Source organism: Triplophysa dalaica, chromosome 5, assembly GCF_015846415.1.
Source record: "Triplophysa dalaica isolate WHDGS20190420 chromosome 5, ASM1584641v1, whole genome shotgun sequence".
Classification (NCBI taxonomy): Eukaryota; Metazoa; Chordata; class Actinopteri; order Cypriniformes; family Nemacheilidae; genus Triplophysa; species Triplophysa dalaica.
Window position 1 is genome coordinate 27,000,167 of NC_079546.1, and position 20,989 is coordinate 27,021,155.

At 38.1% G+C, this 20,989-nt stretch overlaps 5 protein-coding genes and 1 long non-coding RNA gene across 6 annotated transcripts in view; 4 read left to right on the top strand and 2 right to left on the bottom strand.

Moving 5' to 3' along the window:
- Positions 1 to 20,989, bottom strand: part of LOC130420700 (uncharacterized) — a 195,940-nt gene that overhangs the window by 7,987 nt on the left and 166,964 nt on the right. The window lies entirely within an intron of this gene.
- On the top strand, positions 240 to 754 carry LOC130420750 (histone H2A-like). Its single transcript, XM_056748263.1, has one exon. The coding sequence runs from the start codon at positions 368 to 370 to the stop codon at positions 752 to 754; it is 387 nt and encodes a 128-aa protein (XP_056604241.1). The 5' UTR covers positions 240 to 367.
- The window catches only part of LOC130420702 (uncharacterized), a 195,470-nt gene continuing 176,035 nt past the window's right edge, over positions 1,555 to 20,989 (top strand). Inside the window, exon 1 of the mRNA XM_056748193.1 lies at positions 1,555 to 1,851. Within this exon, the coding sequence (XP_056604171.1) occupies positions 1,559 to 1,851 (293 nt within the window). The 5' untranslated portion in view covers positions 1,555 to 1,558. The remainder of the gene's footprint in view (positions 1,852 to 20,989) is intronic.
- LOC130420772 (histone H2B-like) lies at positions 1,878 to 10,082 on the top strand. The gene is made up of 2 exons (XM_056748284.1): positions 1,878 to 2,910; positions 9,987 to 10,082. The coding sequence occupies exons 1-2, from the start codon at positions 2,540 to 2,542 to the stop codon at positions 9,988 to 9,990; spliced, it is 375 nt and encodes a 124-aa protein (XP_056604262.1). The 5' UTR covers positions 1,878 to 2,539; the 3' UTR covers positions 9,991 to 10,082.
- Positions 3,542 to 8,798, top strand: LOC130420828 (uncharacterized). Its single transcript, XR_008906701.1, has 3 exons — positions 3,542 to 3,958; positions 4,677 to 4,706; positions 5,591 to 8,798. It is a non-coding gene; the product is annotated as an uncharacterized LOC130420828 (long non-coding RNA).
- Positions 10,149 to 15,005, bottom strand: LOC130420708 (uncharacterized). The gene is made up of 3 exons (XM_056748206.1): positions 14,942 to 15,005; positions 11,895 to 12,212; positions 10,149 to 11,772 (listed from the first exon to the last, which is right to left on the bottom strand). Exons 1-3 carry the CDS (start codon positions 15,000 to 15,002, stop codon positions 11,438 to 11,440), a joined length of 714 nt encoding a protein of 237 aa, XP_056604184.1. The 5' UTR covers positions 15,003 to 15,005; the 3' UTR covers positions 10,149 to 11,437.

Consider the following 20,989-nt stretch of genomic DNA (forward strand, 5'->3'; position numbering starts at 1 on the left):
TGCAAATGGGGGATGAGATCTGTTTGGATACTGAAATTCTTCCAAAAAGCATCCTTTGTGTTTAGCCTAGTGTTAGTTTTGGAACAATCTGATGGTAAGTAAATGAAGACAGTTTTTTATTTTTGGATGAACTATCACTTAAAGTTTTCTCATTATATCAAAACTGTTGTGCGTCACACAGCATCTGTGAGGAGAAAGAGGGGGTTGGGCTGTTGGGAGTTTGGAGGGAAGTTGGCTGATTGGTTTAAAAGTATTACTGACTCCAACCAATAGTCAACAGGCAGAGGGTTTGAAATATTGAGAACTGCAGAGCAGAAGCTTCGTCTTTCCTTCCCACCTACTAAGTAAAATTCCACAGCTGAAGGAAATGAGCGGCAGAGGCAAAACCGGCGGAAAAGCGAGAGCTAAGGCCAAGACTCGCTCCTCTAGAGCGGGACTTCAGTTCCCCGTGGGTCGCGTCCACAGGCTCCTCCGTAAAGGCAACTATGCGCACCGTGTGGGTGCTGGCGCCCCAGTGTATCTGGCCGCCGTGCTCGAGTATCTGACCGCTGAGATCCTCGAGTTGGCCGGAAACGCCGCTCGTGACAATAAGAAGACTCGCATCATCCCCCGTCACCTGCAGCTGGCGGTGCGCAACGACGAGGAGCTGAACAAACTTCTGGGCAGAGTGACCATCGCTCAGGGCGGCGTTCTGCCCAACATCCAGGCCGTGCTGTTGCCAAAGAAGACCGAGAAGCCCGCCAAGACCAAGTAAACGGGCGACAGTTCGTTTCAAACCAAAGGCTCTTTTAAGAGCCACCCACTTCACCTATAAGAGAGCGATGCGATTCCTGTGTCTCCCTGGAGGTTAATTACAGACTAAAACTATACATACTGCTTTCAATTCATAAACCTGTATTGGATTATTACTGGTCTGAGACGACAAACCGAGTCTAATGTTCAGTCAAACCGCTGAAGAATATTTGTAGTCTCCCGAGTCATGTATAACCGGCTCTCATATATAGAAGTTGAGCGCTTGTGTCAGTAAATGTGTTCATGTTGCACTTATGATGCGATGTGAAGAAATGTTATTTTAAATCTTAGGCGATAATCTTTTTATCGTGACGTCACGTTTGTTGATCTGCAAAAGTTGCAAATTTCTGTTCAGATAAAATGACACGAGTATAAAATAAAGAAGTCAGGAGAAATATTTATAGTTCAATTTTATTCTGTTTCTTATAAAATCTTAAAAGTCACGCTTCTTTGTACATTAGATTATGTTGTACTCGTCTAGAATAGAACAACGCCGAGGTCATGGGTTCGATCTCAGGGGATTAAACACTCAGAAACAAATGTATAAAATAATGTGATGTACGTCACTGTGGATAAAATCATCTGCTAAATACATAAATGTATATTTACTGATTTACTGAAGGAGCGGTGAGAAAAATAAAAAAGTGACGTGCCACTAGCACCGCCCTCGCACGCGTGTGTTTCAAATAGGTCCTGTAGGTACATACAAATTTTATCCGCTGTCCTTTGTTAAAGCATAACGTTTGTATCTGTACTCTCGAACATCATGTCTGGAAGAGGTAAAGGCGGAAAGGGACTCGGAAAAGGAGGCGCGAAGCGTCATCGAAAAGTTTTGCGTGATAACATCCAGGGCATCACCAAACCCGCCATCCGTCGTCTTGCTCGTCGCGGCGGAGTGAAACGTATCTCCGGTCTCATCTACGAGGAGACTCGCGGTGTGTTGAAGGTGTTTCTGGAGAATGTTATCCGTGACGCCGTCACCTACACCGAGCACGCCAAGAGAAAGACCGTCACCGCCATGGACGTCGTGTACGCGCTGAAACGACAGGGACGCACTCTGTACGGCTTCGGAGGTTAAACGCGTTTATTCTGAAGTCAAACATTGAACACAACGGCTCTTTTAAGAGCCACCCACTGTCTCACTCGAGGAGATGAATTTCAGAAGTTATATCAAATCAAACGAAATACTGAGTAAGTCACGTTTTATTATCGCTGTTTTGTTTCTGAGATCTCGTTCTTTATTAACTGATGAGATTAATCTGTTGTGTTAAACGCTTCTCTCGCTCGAAGAAGAAACTCCATCATATCAACTATATAAACGTAAACACGCCCAAAGCTGCTGAATAAATCATAAAAGGGTGAAATGATTTTCTGCTCGAACTCTTTAAGTGACTTTGATGACACGATGACGTAATTCTTTTCTAGTGTAGAGTTAATACAGAAATAAAAGTTTTATTTTAATTCAAATTCGATAAAGAGCGGGAAGTGCAACAATGGAAACTGAATCGCTTGTGGGAGGGTCACCTTCAAACACGAGACTGTGGGCGGGAAACACTTTCATTGGCTCTCTATCCGACCCGTCAAACTATGAGCTGACCAATAAACACATTTTATGGGTTCGGCCGACGAAGACACGCAATCAGACAACAGGCTCCGTTACGCTAAACATTTGCATGTGAGAGTGAATAAATACCACAGCGACGAGACTCTTCAACATTCAGCATTTACTCATCTGTGAAGAAGCATCATGCCTGAACCAGCCAAACCCGCGCCCAAGAAGGGCTCTAAGAAGGCCGTCACCAAGACCGCCGTTAAGGGAGGAAAGAAGCGCAGAAAGTCCAGGAAGGAGAGTTACGCCATCTACGTGTACAAAGTGCTCAAGCAGGTCCACCCCGACACCGGCATCTCTTCCAAGGCGATGGGCATCATGAACTCTTTCGTCAACGACATCTTCGAGCGCATCGCCGGTGAGTCGTCTCGTCTCGCGCACTACAACAAGCGCTCCACCATCACGTCGAGAGAGATCCAGACCGCCGTGCGTCTGCTGCTGCCCGGTGAACTCGCCAAACACGCCGTGTCCGAGGGCACCAAAGCCGTCACCAAGTACACCAGCTCCAAGTAAAGCGCCGCTTTCATCCGCCGCACACAAAGGCTCTTTTAAGAGCCACACACTTATTCCTTTAAAGAGATTCTTGTTATTGTAAGCATTTACTGTGTATGTGTATTATCATTTAAATTATGACGCGTATAAAATGGCAACCAACCGTTTTATCATAAAGAAATCATGTTTAAAAGTAAATATAAGGTTTGACTTTAGTTATTGTTGCACGATTATCGCAGAAGGTGGCGGTATTGTACCGGATATAAACTATCAGAGTTCGGTCTTCAGCTGCTTTAAGGCTGAAATACACTACAAGACTTTTGCTCAGTTTTCAGTCTGGACTTGTTACAGAAAGTCTGTGTCAGTCTGCAGATTTGATCAGTTTGTGTGTTTTTGTCTGAAACTTTAATAAAGTCTGAAAGTGTTTGATGTCTAGTTGAGATTCTTGTGAAGAAAATAATCCAGTTGCTATGTAAATTTCACAAAACAGCTATATTAATTTATTAAAATCTTTTAAAATCATTTAAGTGTTTTTTTAGTAGGACATATTTAAAAAAAACATTAATAAATGTACATTTTAGAAAAAATAACTGTTTTTTTTTTTTAATGAAAATAAATTAGTATTTAACTAACAAATTATATTTTTAATATACCATTAATATTTAGGTGAAATCTAATAGATATATTTGAAGATCATTTACTTGTACTGATCCGTGTTAAAATCTAAATATATTAAGTAAATCCTATAAATTATCTTATTGATTTAACATCAACAAATAAAATCGAGTAACATTCGCGGCTAAAGTGATCACGTGCGCTACACGTCTGCGCGCTTTCCTCAGCAACAAGTCTACACATCTGCTCTCCGCGCCTCAGAAATCTTGGTAAGTAACAATTAGTCGGCTAACGTTAATTATACGAATGTTTGTAGTACTTTTTCAAATAGTTTAATATTAAGAAATTACTATTAACGGTTTTTGTATTTTACTTCAGCTAAGGAACATCGACTACCTCCACTTCGCGGCTAAGCGGGAGCGAGCTGAACGGTCTCTCTTGAAAATCCTGGTAAATTACGTTAATAAGCTAATCAGTGGCGTTGCTAGGCCCTTTTTAGGGAAGCTAAAGCCCCCCTAAAGTTCTAGCTCAGCCCCCCTAAAATATTGTGTGTAATGTAATCTGTACAAGAATTCGAGATCGCTTTATAGCCCCCTTTATAACTCTTATTATGAAAACGGCGTTAGGCTGCGTTATTTAGCGCATTCTTCAGTTCACACAGTAGCACATTGGAGTTAACGTCATTAGCAGAGTAACTTTACAGGGTGTGTTCATTAACATGACATCTGCATTTTTGCCGATAAATTTAAACACATTTAAAACTGTTCCACAGAATTCTGCAAATTTTCCAGAATTTAAGCACATAATTAACAAAAACATATACAGATTCCGTATGACCGTCGTATTGAGTAATGTAATATCCCACTGAAATGAAAATAAAACTGCACATCATAATTTCTGTGAGTAAAGTCTAATAATTAAATTCTAGGGTGATTTAAGGTGTGCCCCTAAATTTTATTTTTTGATTCTGTAGTGAGTCAGGGTCCTATCCATTTCCCAAATTCATGTACCTGATATTCTGATTCACAACCTAGGGAGTAGATTGAGATGCAGCTATGGTGGCGTAGATAGTCATCTTATAATAGAGGTTAATTCAAGAGCTAACTTACTTGCATTTTCTTATGAATTTTAATTGTATTATTAAATATATTAAATTTCTCTTTTACAGCACCTACGCCAAAGAGTTCAAACATTGGAGGTAAGTGTCATTCATGTTTTATTATATATATATTATATGATTGTGCAAACATTGAAAAGGGGCTGTTATATTATGACAAAAAACAAGTGTTGATTATTACCTCAATATTGTAATAGCAATTATTATTGTTGATTAATTGATTTTACATTGAATTTTAAAAATGTTGTATTACTTAATGATGCAGCTGCATGTCATATTCTTGAAGAAAATAATAATTGTGGGGGTTATGTTGCTACAAAAAATCAAAAACTAATGGCTTCAGGTCTCTGATTCGCCACTGTATTCAATGGCCAAACACACTGCCGAAACGTACAGAAATGAGGACAAATGGACAGCTGTTATTGAGGCTTTTGGCAGTCATGTAATTGTTTCAATGCATTTGAAATATTTATTGTAATTAATGCATACGAACAACAGAGTTTTGTGAAACCCGAAAGCATGTGGGCACTCTCACTCAGAAACTCCAAATATGGGTCACAGAATTAGTACAATTTACACACGTAGTTTTAGGAAATGCAAAAGTGCATGTTGTATAGCTGTTCTTTAAACCTTTGCAGGTTTTTATTTCAGTATATTTATGATGTTGTTTGACAAGAGTTGCTTTTTCAACTGCACATAATAAACAGTTCAATCTCTTAGTGATTTCAGATTGTCCAGTACTTCCTACTGATCAACCAAATGTAGTTTACGGAAGAGCTGTGCATAAAACACAGATTCGAAGCCATTTCGATTTCAGAATTGGTTACAGCCCTGAAGCCTGTTTTATGAATTTTTATGACTAATAATTGGATATCCTAAATACACAAAATAAGGGTAACATTACAACTTGCATCTGCACAAAAGCATGTGAAATTTTGGTAACACTGTTTTCATCCCTTCTTTAGTTTGTGATTTATGGGATGGCAATGTAAGCTCTGCACTTTTGTGGCTTCACGTAAAGGTGCTATTCTCAAGCATTAACGGCTGAATCATGGTACCTTTGGTCGTGGATATTCAGTACCGTGTCTTCATTTAAACTGTCCATGCTCCTTTAAGACATGGGGTGGCCTGCGTATACACTTGCATCGATGTCACAATTCACAGGAAACTAAGGATTGTGAAGTGCTATCAGTGGAATCTTTAAAATGTAAACTTTGTGACTCACTTTATTTCAACACAAAAGACTACTTTAAACACATCAATTCCCATTTGAAGTCACGAAACTGTACAATGTGTTTTCAAAGGATGCAATTTTAAGACAAACATATGTGCAGCTTATGCAACACACAGAAATCACAAATCCTGGTCATTGGAAGATTTTGAGACTGATTTGATTGCAAAACAGCCAGCTTCTACTGACTATGAAATCAGCTCTCCAGTGTCACATGACCATGTGGACATAGATAACACCGAAGAATTGGATTGTGAAAGGGATGCTTCAAGCAAAATAGCGAAAAATATTGGTTCTCTCTTGTTAAAACTGGAAAGCATCTATAACGTCTCTGGAAAATGCATTGATGACCTGGTGGAACAGCTTCAGTTTATTTGCACATCATCTACTCAGTATGTTCCAAAGTTAGTTGATGATATATTTACAAAGATTGACTGTGCTGTTGATCAAGACGTTTTCAGAGAATTAGTAGATAAACTGTGTCACTCTAATCCTTTGAATGTAGACTTTTGTCCTAAAGGTCCTTTCACTACAAAATTGAAGAGGGAAAAGTATTTTAAAGAAAACTTTAATGTGACTGAGCCAGTAGAGTATATTTTGGATCAAGAGGAGAATCACAGCTTTCAGTACATTCCTTTTCTTCAAACTTTACCGCACTTGTTAAATAATGAAGATATTCTAAACCATATACTGACTAAACATTCAAACACTTCGCATTTGGCATCCTTCCATGATGGTAAATATTTCAAGCTAAATGAATGTCATGCTAAAGACGATTTTAGCATTTCTGTTATAGTCTATGTTGATGATTTTGAAATCTGCAATCCTCTTGGATCTTCGCGAAAAAAACCACAAAGTCACAGCAGTGTACTGTGTTCTTGGTGATGTACCGTCTCAACTGAGATCACAGCTTACATCAATTTATTTAGCTCTTCTTTGTAAAGCCAATGATGTTAAAAAAAATGGCTATAACTGTGTTCTGGAGCCATTTTTGAAAGAACTCTCAACATTGGAGAAAGAAGGTATTTTTTTGCCTCAAGTTGGTAGGAATATCAGATGGACTGTTGTTTTTGTTTCAGCAGACAATCTTGGTGCTCATTCCTTAAGTGGACTTGTAGAAAGTTTTACTGGACATTATATCTGTAGGTTTTGTATTGGGGACCATTCTGACTATCAGCAGAAGGAAGTACGTTCAGGAGCTTTTCTGCCAAGAACAAAAGAGAACTATGATTTGCATGTTCAAACTGTTCAGAAAGATCCTGCGTTTTGCACTGTTATGGCGTGAAGAAATGTTGTCCCATCACTGAGAATTTAAGTCACTTCCATTTTGTAACCGGATATTCTTCATGATCTTTTTGAAGGCATTATTCCATTGGAATTGACATTGTCTAAATCTGTTTATCCACTAGCAGTATTTCACTTTGACAGAACTTAACAGGGCCATAACTAATTTTCCATACAGATGGACTGATATAAAAAATACGTTATTATTTAAACTCTTTATTGACTTTGTCTGTATTGTGTGCACTTTGTTTATGAATTCACTTAAAATAGTGAAATGAAAGGAAAACGTGTTAATTTGTTATAGTTTTGTGTTTCAACATAACACTGAACAAAAACGGAAAAGCAGTTTTAAAAGCTTTGTTCTTCAGTAATAATTTTGTGCACTTTGTTTTTTTAAAGCTGGAGAAGTAGTACTAGGATAGGGAGAAATTATTTTGTTATATATTGGTTTTCTGTTCGGTTAATCTGTTATTGTTACTATTTTCCAGTAATAATTTGGTGCAAAGTTCATGCTTGCTTATTCTATTACAGGAATAAATTAATAAATAAACATATTTATTTGGTTTAAATTATGTCCCATTTTAACCTCTACATGATTACAGCCTATAGGCACATTAAGAGCACAAATCACAAAATATTTTAGTGGTCATGAAAATGTATTGAGATTTAGCAAATCAATGATGAATTTATCTGATAAATGATGACATTACATCCACAAGAAATTAAATGTAAATTCAAGTGAATTCTTCTTAAAGTATTGGTATCAATATCAGCAATTCTGGGTCTGCATTTACTTTAATTGTACAGCATCACAAACCACTGTTTAGAATCACACAGACATGTAGAATCGGTGTATGAATCTCAACAATGGTGACAATCAAACTAAAGAAAACTTCATAATGCAATGCATGCTGGGTAACATCATGGTAGAAAACTCATCCATGAATACCAGCCTGAGTTATAGTTGATCTGTTAATCTGAATTAGTCTGTTGATTGTCACCACTGTTGAGATTCAGACACACATTCTTGATGTCTATGTGTGTCTGATCACTGTAGATTACAGTTTTATTTGCTTCAAGGTTTCACACGTCTCCTAAAATTGTGGTTCTCATACAACTAGTGATACGTGATGTGAAACAACAGAAAATGCAAAACTACAATACAATTTCAAATGTTTAATATGCCGCCATGATTGATAAATACGGTAAACATCTCATCCTATGTGTAATTATAAATAGTTGTATGTGTTATTGTTGTTTATTTATCATTGGTGGATGTGACGGGCAGCTCAAACACTGAGCGGGAGCAGACAGACGCTTGTGAGTCTTTGACTCTTTCTCTTCAGATGAGCTGCGTTTAAATGAAGTTTCTTATGTATTTCTGCACTTGAAGTGTTGTTTAAAGCTGTTGTTATTGCTGTAAAGTGCTCATTCAACATGTGTCTGCATCTACTCGAGGTTAAATCAATGAAGCGTGCGTTGAGATGTATTTTGGAAACGCAACATTGACAAAAGCCGCTGCAGTAAAGTGTAATTCTGTTGTTTATATACATCTGTTCTCTTAAAGTATTTGTGTATTTATTTATCTTCTGTGTTAAATATTCTTTCCACATTGTTTGTCTTTAATATAAGTTTGTAGGCTTTCTGGAAGTCCCCACAAAGTTAATAAATCCCCCATAAGAGTTTACAGAGCCGTGTTTACTGTGCACTACTGAAAAGTATTTGTGTCGCTATTACTGCTGGAGAACTTGAAAATATGTAAAAACTTGATTTAGTTTGAGAACAGCTGGTAATTAAAGTGTTGTATTATTAATAATAATTCATCTCTTCATGAGATTTTCTATGGCGGTCATGAGGTGATCCTTAGAGTTAATTTTATTAAAGGTGGTACAAGATCTGAAAAGTTTGAGGATCACTGCAATAGAGGGTATAAAAGTGATGTCACTTCCCATGTGACCATGCCAGAACACGCACCCTTGAGTGGCAAAACACTCTGCAATAGCTGCTTACAATATAAGGTCACAGCCTGAGAATTGGGACACAGTTATTGAGTCCTGACAATGAGTGAATGAGGAACAGTTTGTGTGTCATCATAGTATGTTGAAGTGTGCGGTGAGGTCTGGTGCTGGGGGCGGGGCTAACAGAGCATCTGAGTCCGTGACAGAGATCATTATCAGACATTTTATTCAGCTATTATGCAATATCAAAACATGTTTAAGCCAGAATTAACAGATATAAATCAACACACAATTTAACTACGCTACACATATGCAGTAACACACATGCAGTTACACAAACCGTCAGACTCTGTTGACATATTTAAAGTAATAGTTCTGGAAAAAGTGAACATTCTGTCATCATTTACTCGCCCTCAAGATGTTTCAAATCTGTGTAAAATACTTTGGTAACACACATTCTTCCAAATTCTTTCTTTGTGTTCAGCAGAACAAACAAAAGATTACTATAGTCAATGGTGACCCAGAACTGTTTACTTCCCCACATTCTTCAAAATATCTTCTTTTGTGTATAAAGGAAAAATATACAGGTTACTGAAGGTGAGTAAATGATGATAGATGTTTCATCTGGGGATGAACTATCACATTAATTTAGAAAAAAAGACAGTCTTGGTTTAAAGATTAAAGAGTCGCACTTGTGACCAGAAGGTTGCCGGTTCAGTTCTTAGGGCCGGCAGTTAATGACTGAGGTGCCCTTGAGATTTTATTCCTAAACTGCTGACATCACTGTGTCTTCTGGATGAGCGTTCTGAGTCCTTCTTCTGTTTTCTGAGAAGATAAAAGTCAATAAAAGTGATGAAGTTCTGCTGTTTGTTTTCTGGATTGTTTCAGGTGAATGATGATGATGATGATGATGATGATGATGAAAACTCACGCGCTCTTCCTGCACAGATGATCTGAAGAAGAATGACAGTAGGAGCAGCAAACACTGACACCTCAACAATCACTAGAATCACTAGAAGACACAAGAACACCATTAAATCCATCAAACTCTCAAACACTACACATGAGAAACAAACACAAGATGAGTTCAGTGAGAGTTTCACTCATGTACTTATGTAACAGGACACATGGATCACAATCAACACTTCATACCTCTTATTATTATTGATGTTGTAGTTGATGCTGTTAAAAACAAAGTTTAGTTTAGATGAGTAATAATGTGGAAACACACACACACACACACACCTACTCACACACACAAACACACACGCACACACACATACAGGAGATGATGAATGTTCAGAGACATCATACTGTAGAACATCACAGTCATATTTCATGTTTATGTCATTTCTTCATCATCATGTAGCCAAGTCAGTGGGGGGCGCTGTTGTATTTTGTTCTTAGTGACACCCGTAGAATAAGAATGGTGATTTGCCATTAAATACGTCACATCCTGTGAGTATTACTCATATCGTTGGTGGTTTCTTGGTTGCTGGTCGCTGGAAGAACGTGCTGTTTATCCTGTGCGCATTTCGTAAATCGTTTCTGCCTGTGTCGGTGGATCTTGATAGACGGGTACATTACAGTACGGTCACCCAGTTTTTATCTGACTGTGAGTCGTAAGGGCTGAATGACGGATACAACGCCCGGTATCTGTTACTGTAAACACTGATATACGCTGCACACGACGTGTGGGGGATCCCTTTGAGTTTCCAGGTGCAGTTGACATGGAATGGAAGAGTGCTTCTGGTCTGGATTGATCACTGTTTCCCATCCTTTTATTCTTTTTGAGATTTGGATTGTTTATTTTGTTTTTGTCTTTTATTAATTTCGTTGTAGGCCCATGAACATCTTCTCAGTTGGACTACTAGGTCCGAGTACATCTGCTGTGTGTAATACCATTGCCGCCAATAGAGGGGGGAATTAGTCGCTTAAGTCCACGTGTGGGTGTAATGAAGTGACATTTGAGTTGTTTTACACTTGAGTGTGATATTTCTTTTCTTTGAAGTGAGTTGTACGTTTTATTTTATTTCGAGAGTGTCTGTACCCCCTATATTGGATGTTAAGGTATGTGCCGGTTTTGAACCAGTCCTTACTGATGTTGAACACCAAGAGAATTAACTTAATAAATGTGGTGATTGTTTCATAGTAATATTTGCCTAAGTTGCATTCATTTGTTTGGATAGCTGTGCGGGAACTCGGGATCTCCTACCCATTTAACTTGGAGTGGCGTAGTCATAAGTAGCTAAACCGTATGTGCATGGGTTATCTATAACCCGGTTACAATCAGTACAGAGTTTAATGACTGAAGTCACTTTGAGTTCAGGACACTCCTGTCAGAGTGATGTCTTACCTGTAAATCTGACAGTATATGTGACTGAGGTCTTGATGTCATTCTTGTGTTTGAGCACACATCTCAACTCTGTGTTGTCGTCTTCATTCACGAGTGTTGTAGTCAGAGAGATGAGACAGAGTTTATCTGATCTAATCTGATACCTGGAGTCTGTCTGTAGATCAACATCAGTCTGATTCATCCACACCAGCTGAAATCCATAATAACTGAACATATAATAACCGTAATATGAAAACAGCTGACAGGAGAGAGTGACAGTTGTGTTTGCTCTTATCTCAGTCTGTGATGATGATGATGATGAAGATGATGATGAAGACACTGAAACACAAATCACACAACACACTCTCAGTACTCAAGAGTTTCAGTGAAAACACAAGAGATAAAGAGAACTGTGATCTGAAGTTAAACATGTGTTCAAATCAATGAAGAGAAACACTGACCATGAAGAACATGTAGATTAACATCTGAATCAGGTCCATGTTGATGTCCATTCACATATTGTCTGCAGGTGTAACGTCCACCATCATGTTGTGTTGTTTTATAGATGTTGAGAGAGCAGTCAGATGTCAGACTCAGTCTCTCAGATCTCTCTGTGTTATTCTTATTTATTCCTCCAGTAAACACTTCTTCAGATGATCTTGTATAATTCATGTAGTTCCATGTAGTTGAGGAGCATTGATGAAGAGCATCATTACAGGACAGAGACACACTTTCACCAGAACTGATGAACACATGAGTCACTTCTGCTTCACTCACACCTGAAACAGCAGATGACATCATTCATATTAATACATCACAATATATTCAAACAGTTCAATATTTATCTCTTAAAGGCGGGGTGTCCGATTTCTGAATTAAGCTTGTTCAAACAAAGTCGGGCTGAGTACCAAAACAACCTTGTAGCCAATCAGCAGTAAGGTTCACAGTGCACAGGATGGACATTAGTCGAGTCGAGCGCTGATGAAAGTGAAAGATGTGGGTAGGGGTGTGTTTGTTTTGGTGATTTGAACATCAACAATGACTATGAGAAATGGGACATCCCGCCTTTAATGACAGATAGACTTTTATTATTTTTACATCACATAAATCAGAAGATTTGACATATCAAAATGTGATCTAGTTCTTCTCTTATTGGGTGCATTTATATTTGGCATTAACATGCGATCTCTGTGATCTGAACAAGCAGATCGGATCTTCAGACAATCAGGACACATGTCAACATCAAGTGTTCTACATCTGGATATCTGAATGGATCTCTATAGTTTTAATAATTCTGCAATTTAAAAATTGTACTATTTTAATAACAAACAAAACTAAATAACAGGAAGCATGCTACAGATTTGATACACTGGAAGTATCCGTTACAGTCATGTTGAAATCATGGCAGTGGTGGGAAGTTTATACGATTATATTTATTATATGTGAAAGTATAAGTAGAGGACGTTTGTCAATTTACACAAGTTTTAGTACTTGAGATGTGGTGGGTTTCAATCACACACACACTCACACACACACACACCTACACACACACACACGCACACACGCACACACACAGCCTCTTACGGTGTTTTTAAACACATTATTTGTTTATTCATGTCACAGACACATAAAATTATCTCATAAGTGTGCCGCAGTTACAATGATCAAAAGTGACCACTTACATCGTTCTACCACAGCGAAGTCACTGGTGTCAAATGTACACCCGATGGTGTAGATATGAGTTTGTACCTACGGGTGTACAAATTTACACTGAAGCAGAGTCTTTCTGGTGTGAAAGAGTCAGTTTCAGTGTAAATTTGTACACCCGTAGGTAAAGACTCATATTTACACCAGCGGTTGTACATTTGACATCAGGACTTTCCTGTGTTACTTGTGTTGGTTCGGCTGAAACTGACGTTGTTTCTTTGGTCTGCACCCTAAAGAGTGTGTTTACTGACATCAGCTATAAAGAACACTATACAATCTTGTTTCTGTATGTAAATGATATATACGGTGTATTCAGAGCTCCGTTTCAAGCTGCGCGGCTGTCGCTTCTGTCTTGTGGGGACGGTACGAGACACAACAACAGGCCTCAGGACAGCAGGAAAATTAAGAGTATTTACACTGTAGACTTTACAGTACATACACACACACAAGTAGACTATGTTGGAAACACACTGGTATAGTGTTGCTTATCGTGTCTGTGAAATAAAAATAAACATTTGACACGTTTAAAAACAACACTGGCGCTGTGCGTGCGACTAAAACCCATTCATGGCAGTCAAAAATAGCCTCTGTGAAGTATAAAGCTGAAGTGGTCAAGTAAAAGATCTCGTGTGATTTGACATCAGACTTTTAAAAGTGAGAATAACCTTTAAGGAAAGAAAATATAGTTCCTAATATATGAATGTAAAATATATAAAGTGACATAATGGTGTATTTGAAAATATAGATAATAATAAATTGTGTAAATATATTAAGATATATTAAATAATACATAAGGAATTGCCGCTTTTCATATATTGAAAAATGTATTGACCATAATATATTTACTTATATGTCCCAATACATGTAATTTTATAATCAATAAAATACTTTATAATATAATGATGTACACGTGATAAGATATGGGACTGAATGTGTTAAAATATATTGACTATAATATTTCTTACGTTAAGAATTACAACATACATGTTTCATATTTTTAAACATAGCCACTTCACAATAGCCTAAGCACTCCTGTTCAAACTGAAGCACTTATTGAAAATTGCTTTACTGAATAACGCACAATAAAGTAATATATGATCTTCATGATGTTCAGTCAATTGTTGTCCTAACCACAGACTCTACTCTTCATCACCACGGTAACCCCACACAATTACACACTAGAGACCCTTCTACATTTCATAGTAATACAACATTAAACACTATGGCCCGGTTTCACAGTCAAGGCTTAAGGCTAGTCAGACTAAAATGAATGTGTGACCTGTCTTAACTCAATATAACTTGCCCAGAAATATCTTAAAATATATCAGTGCCATTGTTTTGTCTCAAGATTTACACCATTAATGTATTCTACTCAGGCATTTCTTAAGAGCGACTTAAATATCTTAATTCAACTAAGGCTTAGTCCTGGCTCAAGCTAAACCATGTCTGTGAAACCCGGCCTATATGTGTATACTAAACAATCACATCTATATGTGAACCTTTTTCAGTTTTATTTTTGTCTTCGTTTCTAAATATATTTTATGTTCAATATATATATATATTCATATATTGTCAATGCACATATTGCTGTATATCAAAAAAGATTAGCACCTCAAATATATGGAAATGTATGATGTAAAATAATTGGTTTGAGAGAATATTCATAAATGTTTGTTCCGTAAGTGAAGACACATGAACTCTATAATAAATGTGACATGAGATGAAACTGAACATGTTTGTCAGAATGTCAGTGAGAGTAATGAAATGAAATGTGATGAAATAAATGTGTTGTATAGTTTACCTGTGAATAGTGAAGAGAGAAGGATCAGTCCCAGCAGACATATATCACTCTTCTCAGTCATGTTGTGTTTCTCTTACTGAGTCTCTTCTCATCATCTACTTATAGTTCTCAGAGAACATTTGTAACTCTTCCTGTGTTTCTCATTTCCTCTTTTCTCATCGACTGAGTCATGACACTATTATGGACTAGAACACATTCTGTAGTTTAATGGTGATATTTGTAAAATACTTCTGTGGTCTTAAAATAATTGGACACAGAGCTCAGTTATGACTTTTGTTGTCAGAGACTTTAACAGGACTAACATGATGAAGGTTTTCTCCAAATTCATTCAACACAAGACTTTCCTGCCCGAGCAGATCAGACGCCCAGCCTTCATTAAAGCTGATCACACCTCCGTTCTTCTTCTGTCTCCACACACACACACAAAAGCAGAACATGAGTGAGGTCATCTTCACACTTCTTCCAAACCACAGATCGGCAGATTACCCATGATGCAGCAGACACACGTTAATAAACTCATCCTGTCACAGATTATATCAAAATGTCCACTGGTGTAGTCCTACCAAAAAAAGTGGTGAACAACGATATTACCTCCGATCCCAAATGATCAAAAGAAGACAGTTTTGTTTTTCAGGTAACATGATAATTAAAACAGTTTAATATGCCATTTATTCATAATTATGCAAAATTCTTCAGTTATGCTTTAATTATGAAGTTATAAAACTGGAAAATAATAAGTAGTAGGCATTTTTTAACACGTTCACATAAACGAGATTATGTAAAAACATGCAGGATTTCACTTTGTACAGATACTATTACAGATTTAGCCTAACTACCAACACTGACATATCTGTGGGAATACAAAACATACTTGATATAAAATCGATCTGATTTTAAATGTAGAAATGAATAAACACAATGAGGATGTTAAAAAGGAAAATGAGGAAAACAACTGCAGCTTGGAGACATTTTAAGCAGGAAAACAAGCGGGCATAGGAAGGATACACGCTAAGATCTTTAGATGTCGTTATACACAAACAGCGCTTTGGAAAAGGTATGCAAATGTTGTATATGTGCGTGTGGCCCCAACGTCACAACTGGTCCACTGATAATATCATCATGAAAAAACCCTGGATGTGGAATGAATGTAGAATGGTTTACACTCAATCCCAGACAACATACAAAAAATGTATTTAAAACCCTGTGATATCTCAGATAGCAAACTAACGTTGAATCAATGTTGATTTTTTGGTTAGAGTGGTCAGTATCGGTCGTCAATCATATATCGATGTTGAATCAATGTTCAGTATTTTGTCTGTACATCGATGTTAACGTCGGAAGTAAGACATGGGTTCAATATAGAAACGATCTTATCAATTCAACGCATCTGGTCGGAACCATAACCTAATTTGGAAACGTGGTGGGAGGAGTTGATCATCCAAGCCCATCCAAACACGGGTCGAGCAACCCAACTCACCTCACCCTGGAGTCCTCCACCGGAAACAGAGCCCGCAGTAATCCTGCCCCCTTCAAGCCCGTCCCGCTAACCAACCTCCGTACGAGCTCCTGGACGCAGCCAAAATAGTTTTTTGGGGGAGTCATATGGGAGGGATAGCCCGATCGTCTAGACCGGTCGTCGGGCTCTCGGTACGGCCGGCGCCCTCCAGGGTCCCTGAGCTGGACGTATCGTCCTGGAGATCTCCCATCCCACCATGTCCTGTGCTCCCTGCACTGGCCTCCAGGACACCCACCCATTGTTTTATCTCAAGATGCAGGCCTGTAAAGTTGTTTTAAAATACTTTTTTTAAATTGACTAAAATATCCTCATTTAACTAAGGCCTAGTCCTGATTTCAGATAATCCTTGTCCGGGAAAACCGCCCCTTAATGTTTAGAATGATATTTCAGTGTTACTCTAAAACACATCTGAACAAAAGTAAACAAGGACTTGCAGTGGGATTGTGTTAAGTAACGTGAGTGTGATTCAAGTCCAGACCACTCCGTATGCTTTACAATCACTCTCGCGATACTATATTGTCATATTCAACGTGACCAACAGTTTGCACAATGAGCCTTGCAACCATGGAGACATTTGTGAGAGACGATTCAGAAGATAGTTTCTTTCAGAAAGAGCAGATTCAAACTGGTGGTACAAGTGTGTGGCATGCTGACTGAAAGTGAGTGTTTGTTTTGTTTTGGCAAGCGTCCATCTAGCTGAAGAGGAAGTGTCATGTGTCACAACATTCGACAAGTTCTTAGCAACGCTGCATCCTGCAGTGGTAGAATTTATAAACTGGAAAAAACATCACATGCAAAGTGGACCTGATGTCCAGCTGTCGCTAGAGACCTTGGGTTGAGGTCTTGAACCCTGAGCAAAATTAAGTTTGATCTGCTGAATGTGGGTGGGTTAGAGTTAGGGTTTGACTGTATTTAGATATCTAGAAAGATATGTGAAAAACAGATGTATTTTTATCATATAGCATTTTAGAATCACACAGATCAAGAATCAATGTATGAATCTCAGCAATGGTGAGGAACAACCAACTAACTCAGATAAACGGATCAACCGCAATGCATGCTGGGAATTAAAAATTCGTTTTGTGCTATGATGTTACCCAGCATGCAACACAGCATGAAGTTTTCTTTTGTTTATTCTCACCATTGTTGAGATTCATAAACTGATTCTTCATGTCTGTGGGTCTAAAATCTGAGCGTTTAATTTTTTTAACAAATTTTTGTAGACTGAAAATGTAATCAAATTCCCTGATGTTTTAATGCACTTTATTCAAATGTAAACATGGTAGATATCTCACTGTCCATCAACCAACACCATTGATCAGAGCATCATTTCAATATCTATTACAAATGTACTTTAAAAGTACAAGAGTAAATGTCAAGGGTCACCATGATGGTGACTTTTGTCAGCTGGAAATGACATTTACATTACATTACATTTAGACATTTAGCAGACGCTTTATCCAAAGCGACATACAAAGAGTTTAGGAGCAATAAGCGATATGTCATACAGGAGCTAGACCACTACTTGTTAAGAGAAAGGGATAGTGTTTTTTTTTTTTTTAATTTGTTTGTCAAGTATTCACAGAATAGATGTGTTTTCAGTAGTTTTTTAAATGTTGTGAGAGATGTGGTTGAACGAACAGAGATAGGAAGAATGTTCCACCAGGAAGGAGTTGTGAATGAGAAAGAGCGGGAGAGCGATTTACTGCCCTTATGGGAAGGCAATACAAGACGCCGCTGGTTTGCTGAACGCAGGGATCTTGATGGGGTGTAGGAGTGCAGGAGAGTGTGGAAGTAAGCCGGTGCGGATCCAGTGATAGTCCTGTAGGCAAGCATTAGTGACTTGAATCTGATACGGGCTGCAACCGGTAGCCAGTGGAGAGAGATGTAAAGGGGAGTCACGTGAGCCCTTTTGGGCTGTTGGAAGACGAGGCATTCTGCTGCGTTCTGAACCAGCTGAAGTGGTTTGATAGACTTTGCAGAAAGACCAGCAAGGAGAGCATTGCAGTAGTCCAACCTTGAGATTACCAGGGCCTGGACAAGGAGTTGTGCCGCATACTGCGTGAGATAGGGTCTGATCTTTCTAATGTTGAATAAGGCGTATAGGCATGACCGTGTTGTCTGTGCAATGTGATCATTGAAGGACAGCTGTTCATCAAATATGACTCCGAGGTTCCTGACTGTTTTGGAATGGGTGATTGTGGTATTGCCACAATTTTTACTGGTTTGATCCCAGCAGCCACCACCAGTGTGTCCTTGAGCAAGACACTTTACTCCATGTTGCTCCAGAGGGATTGTCCCTGTAATAAGTGCACTGTAAGTCACTTTGGATAAAAGCATCTGTCAAATGACTAAATTTAAATGTGTTTTTATATCTGTTTCCTGTCTTCACAACAGAGACAAAAAAAATACATAAATGGAAAAAAGCTTTTTTGTTCAGTTGTATTACAGTATGTGACAGTTCAGTTCAGTTATAATATGACTTCAAGTCTGCATGATAAACATATGAACCTAATGCATATTGTCACTTTGTGTCGTAGTTTTACTGAAGTCTTACACATGAATTATGATCAACGCATTTGAAACACATCTGCAAATACAGTTTACATTCGTGTTTCATTACTGTGCACTGCATAACACGTGGCGTTTCAAATGCTTAAAATATAACACATATTTCATAGATGCTGCTCTTAGATAATGATTCATCTATTGGATTTAGGGATCCGGGATAACACATAAGGATTTTTTTTACACATTTAATTACACATAAATAAGAAAATATAACCATAAATACTCATTTAGTTTTGCTTTTTTACATTTCTTTTTTTCAATATAAAAAAAAATTGTCATGTTTGGAATTCCATACATTAACCTGACTAACCAGAGAACTGATCGTGTTACACAGCATCAGAAATGTTGTTATGGTCATTCTTAAACATCCGAGCAGTCCTCAAGTATTTCTGTAATTTTCTGCACTTCATTCATGTGTGAAATTCTCTTCATTACAGATGTGAATTAATGTCATGAGAGGGGCTTCTGCGAGTTGCGAAACGGCTGACATGGATTTTGTTGAGAGGGTAACTGCACTTAATGTCATATGGAAGGTATGAAAAACCATGTAGACTCATTCGGCACTGTGTCTGGGTCAATCATATCCTTTTGAGGTTCACCCATCTTGGTGAGTCCTCCATTGTTGTTTTGGATTTCTGCCTCTGCTCACTACATTGTAATCACTTCACTACTAGAGCAAGCTTCTGATCGGTTAGCACGGCGCGAATATTCGCCAAAGTTCAGATTTTTCAACTCACGCGTCAAACGCCCGAAACACTTAATTCGCTCCGCCGGATGTCTATCACGTCTTTGCATTGACTTAACATGTAAATCACTGGCACTTAACACTTCATTCGCGTCTGGTGGGAACGCACCTTTAGACGCAGCTCTGCTGGGCACACGCTCTTCTGAACTTGAGCGCGCAGGAGGAGAGCACTGTTACATTCCCACAACAGAGAGCTGCCTGCATGAAGCCAATTAAATATTTATTGGCTTATTTAATCAATAAATTTACAATGTCCTGACTGTAAACTTTTTAAACATGCATATTTAAATACTAAATGGCATGTTAATCATTCATGTTAATCAAAAATGTATTGGTAATAACATTATGTGCCACTTACTTTACCTGTAGGTCATATTATTATCAATATAGTAGGAATATAGTACGAATGTCCCATCCTTGGTTATCTTGTATCATCAGATGTTCGTGCAGGCGACATCATGAATTGGTCATTTAATGGTAATGAAATGATGTGCCTGGGACATGCCAGTCAGCTGGTAAGTCATGAAATTACCAAAAATGACCATCACAATAATATATGGCTCTGGTTTATTGATAAATCATCAAAAGTAATCATACAAACATAACAGCGATAAGTCTTCATCACAAGGTTCAGCCTCGTACAACATGTGAGTTCCCTTTTTATACCATCCCCGTCATACAAAGGGGTCTTGTGTCAGGATATACATCCCTTATATGGACACTTCATTTTGACACACATCTTCTACCTAAACATAAACAGATCTCATGAAGCAGCGACACCTTTTAACCACAATGGAGATAAGATCTCTGGTTTATCACAGTTGACATCTGTTTCCCCCATAAATGAACATATAAATGGCTTCACACACACTATGTTCCAAGGAATTCATCGCTGACCTTTACACCCTCATTCCTCTGAGCGGAGGTGTCAAGATAACAGTCTGCATCTATCTAAATGTTGCAGAAGCATAAGCAAAAATTCTTCAGGCGAAGCCAATGAATCAACCTCGGCTGTGGTCACTTCTAATCTAGAGCAAAGGTTATAATTTATTTTTTAATATTTTCCTTGTAAGCTTCAGTAAGTTTTTATTGATATGTTCTTGGTGGCGAATCAACCTTATCATTTGTGTAACTTTGTAAATCATATCACTTATTGATTTCAGAAGGGTTGGTTCTACACTTGTTCTTCCTCTCCTCCTTTATCTCCTGTTTTCTC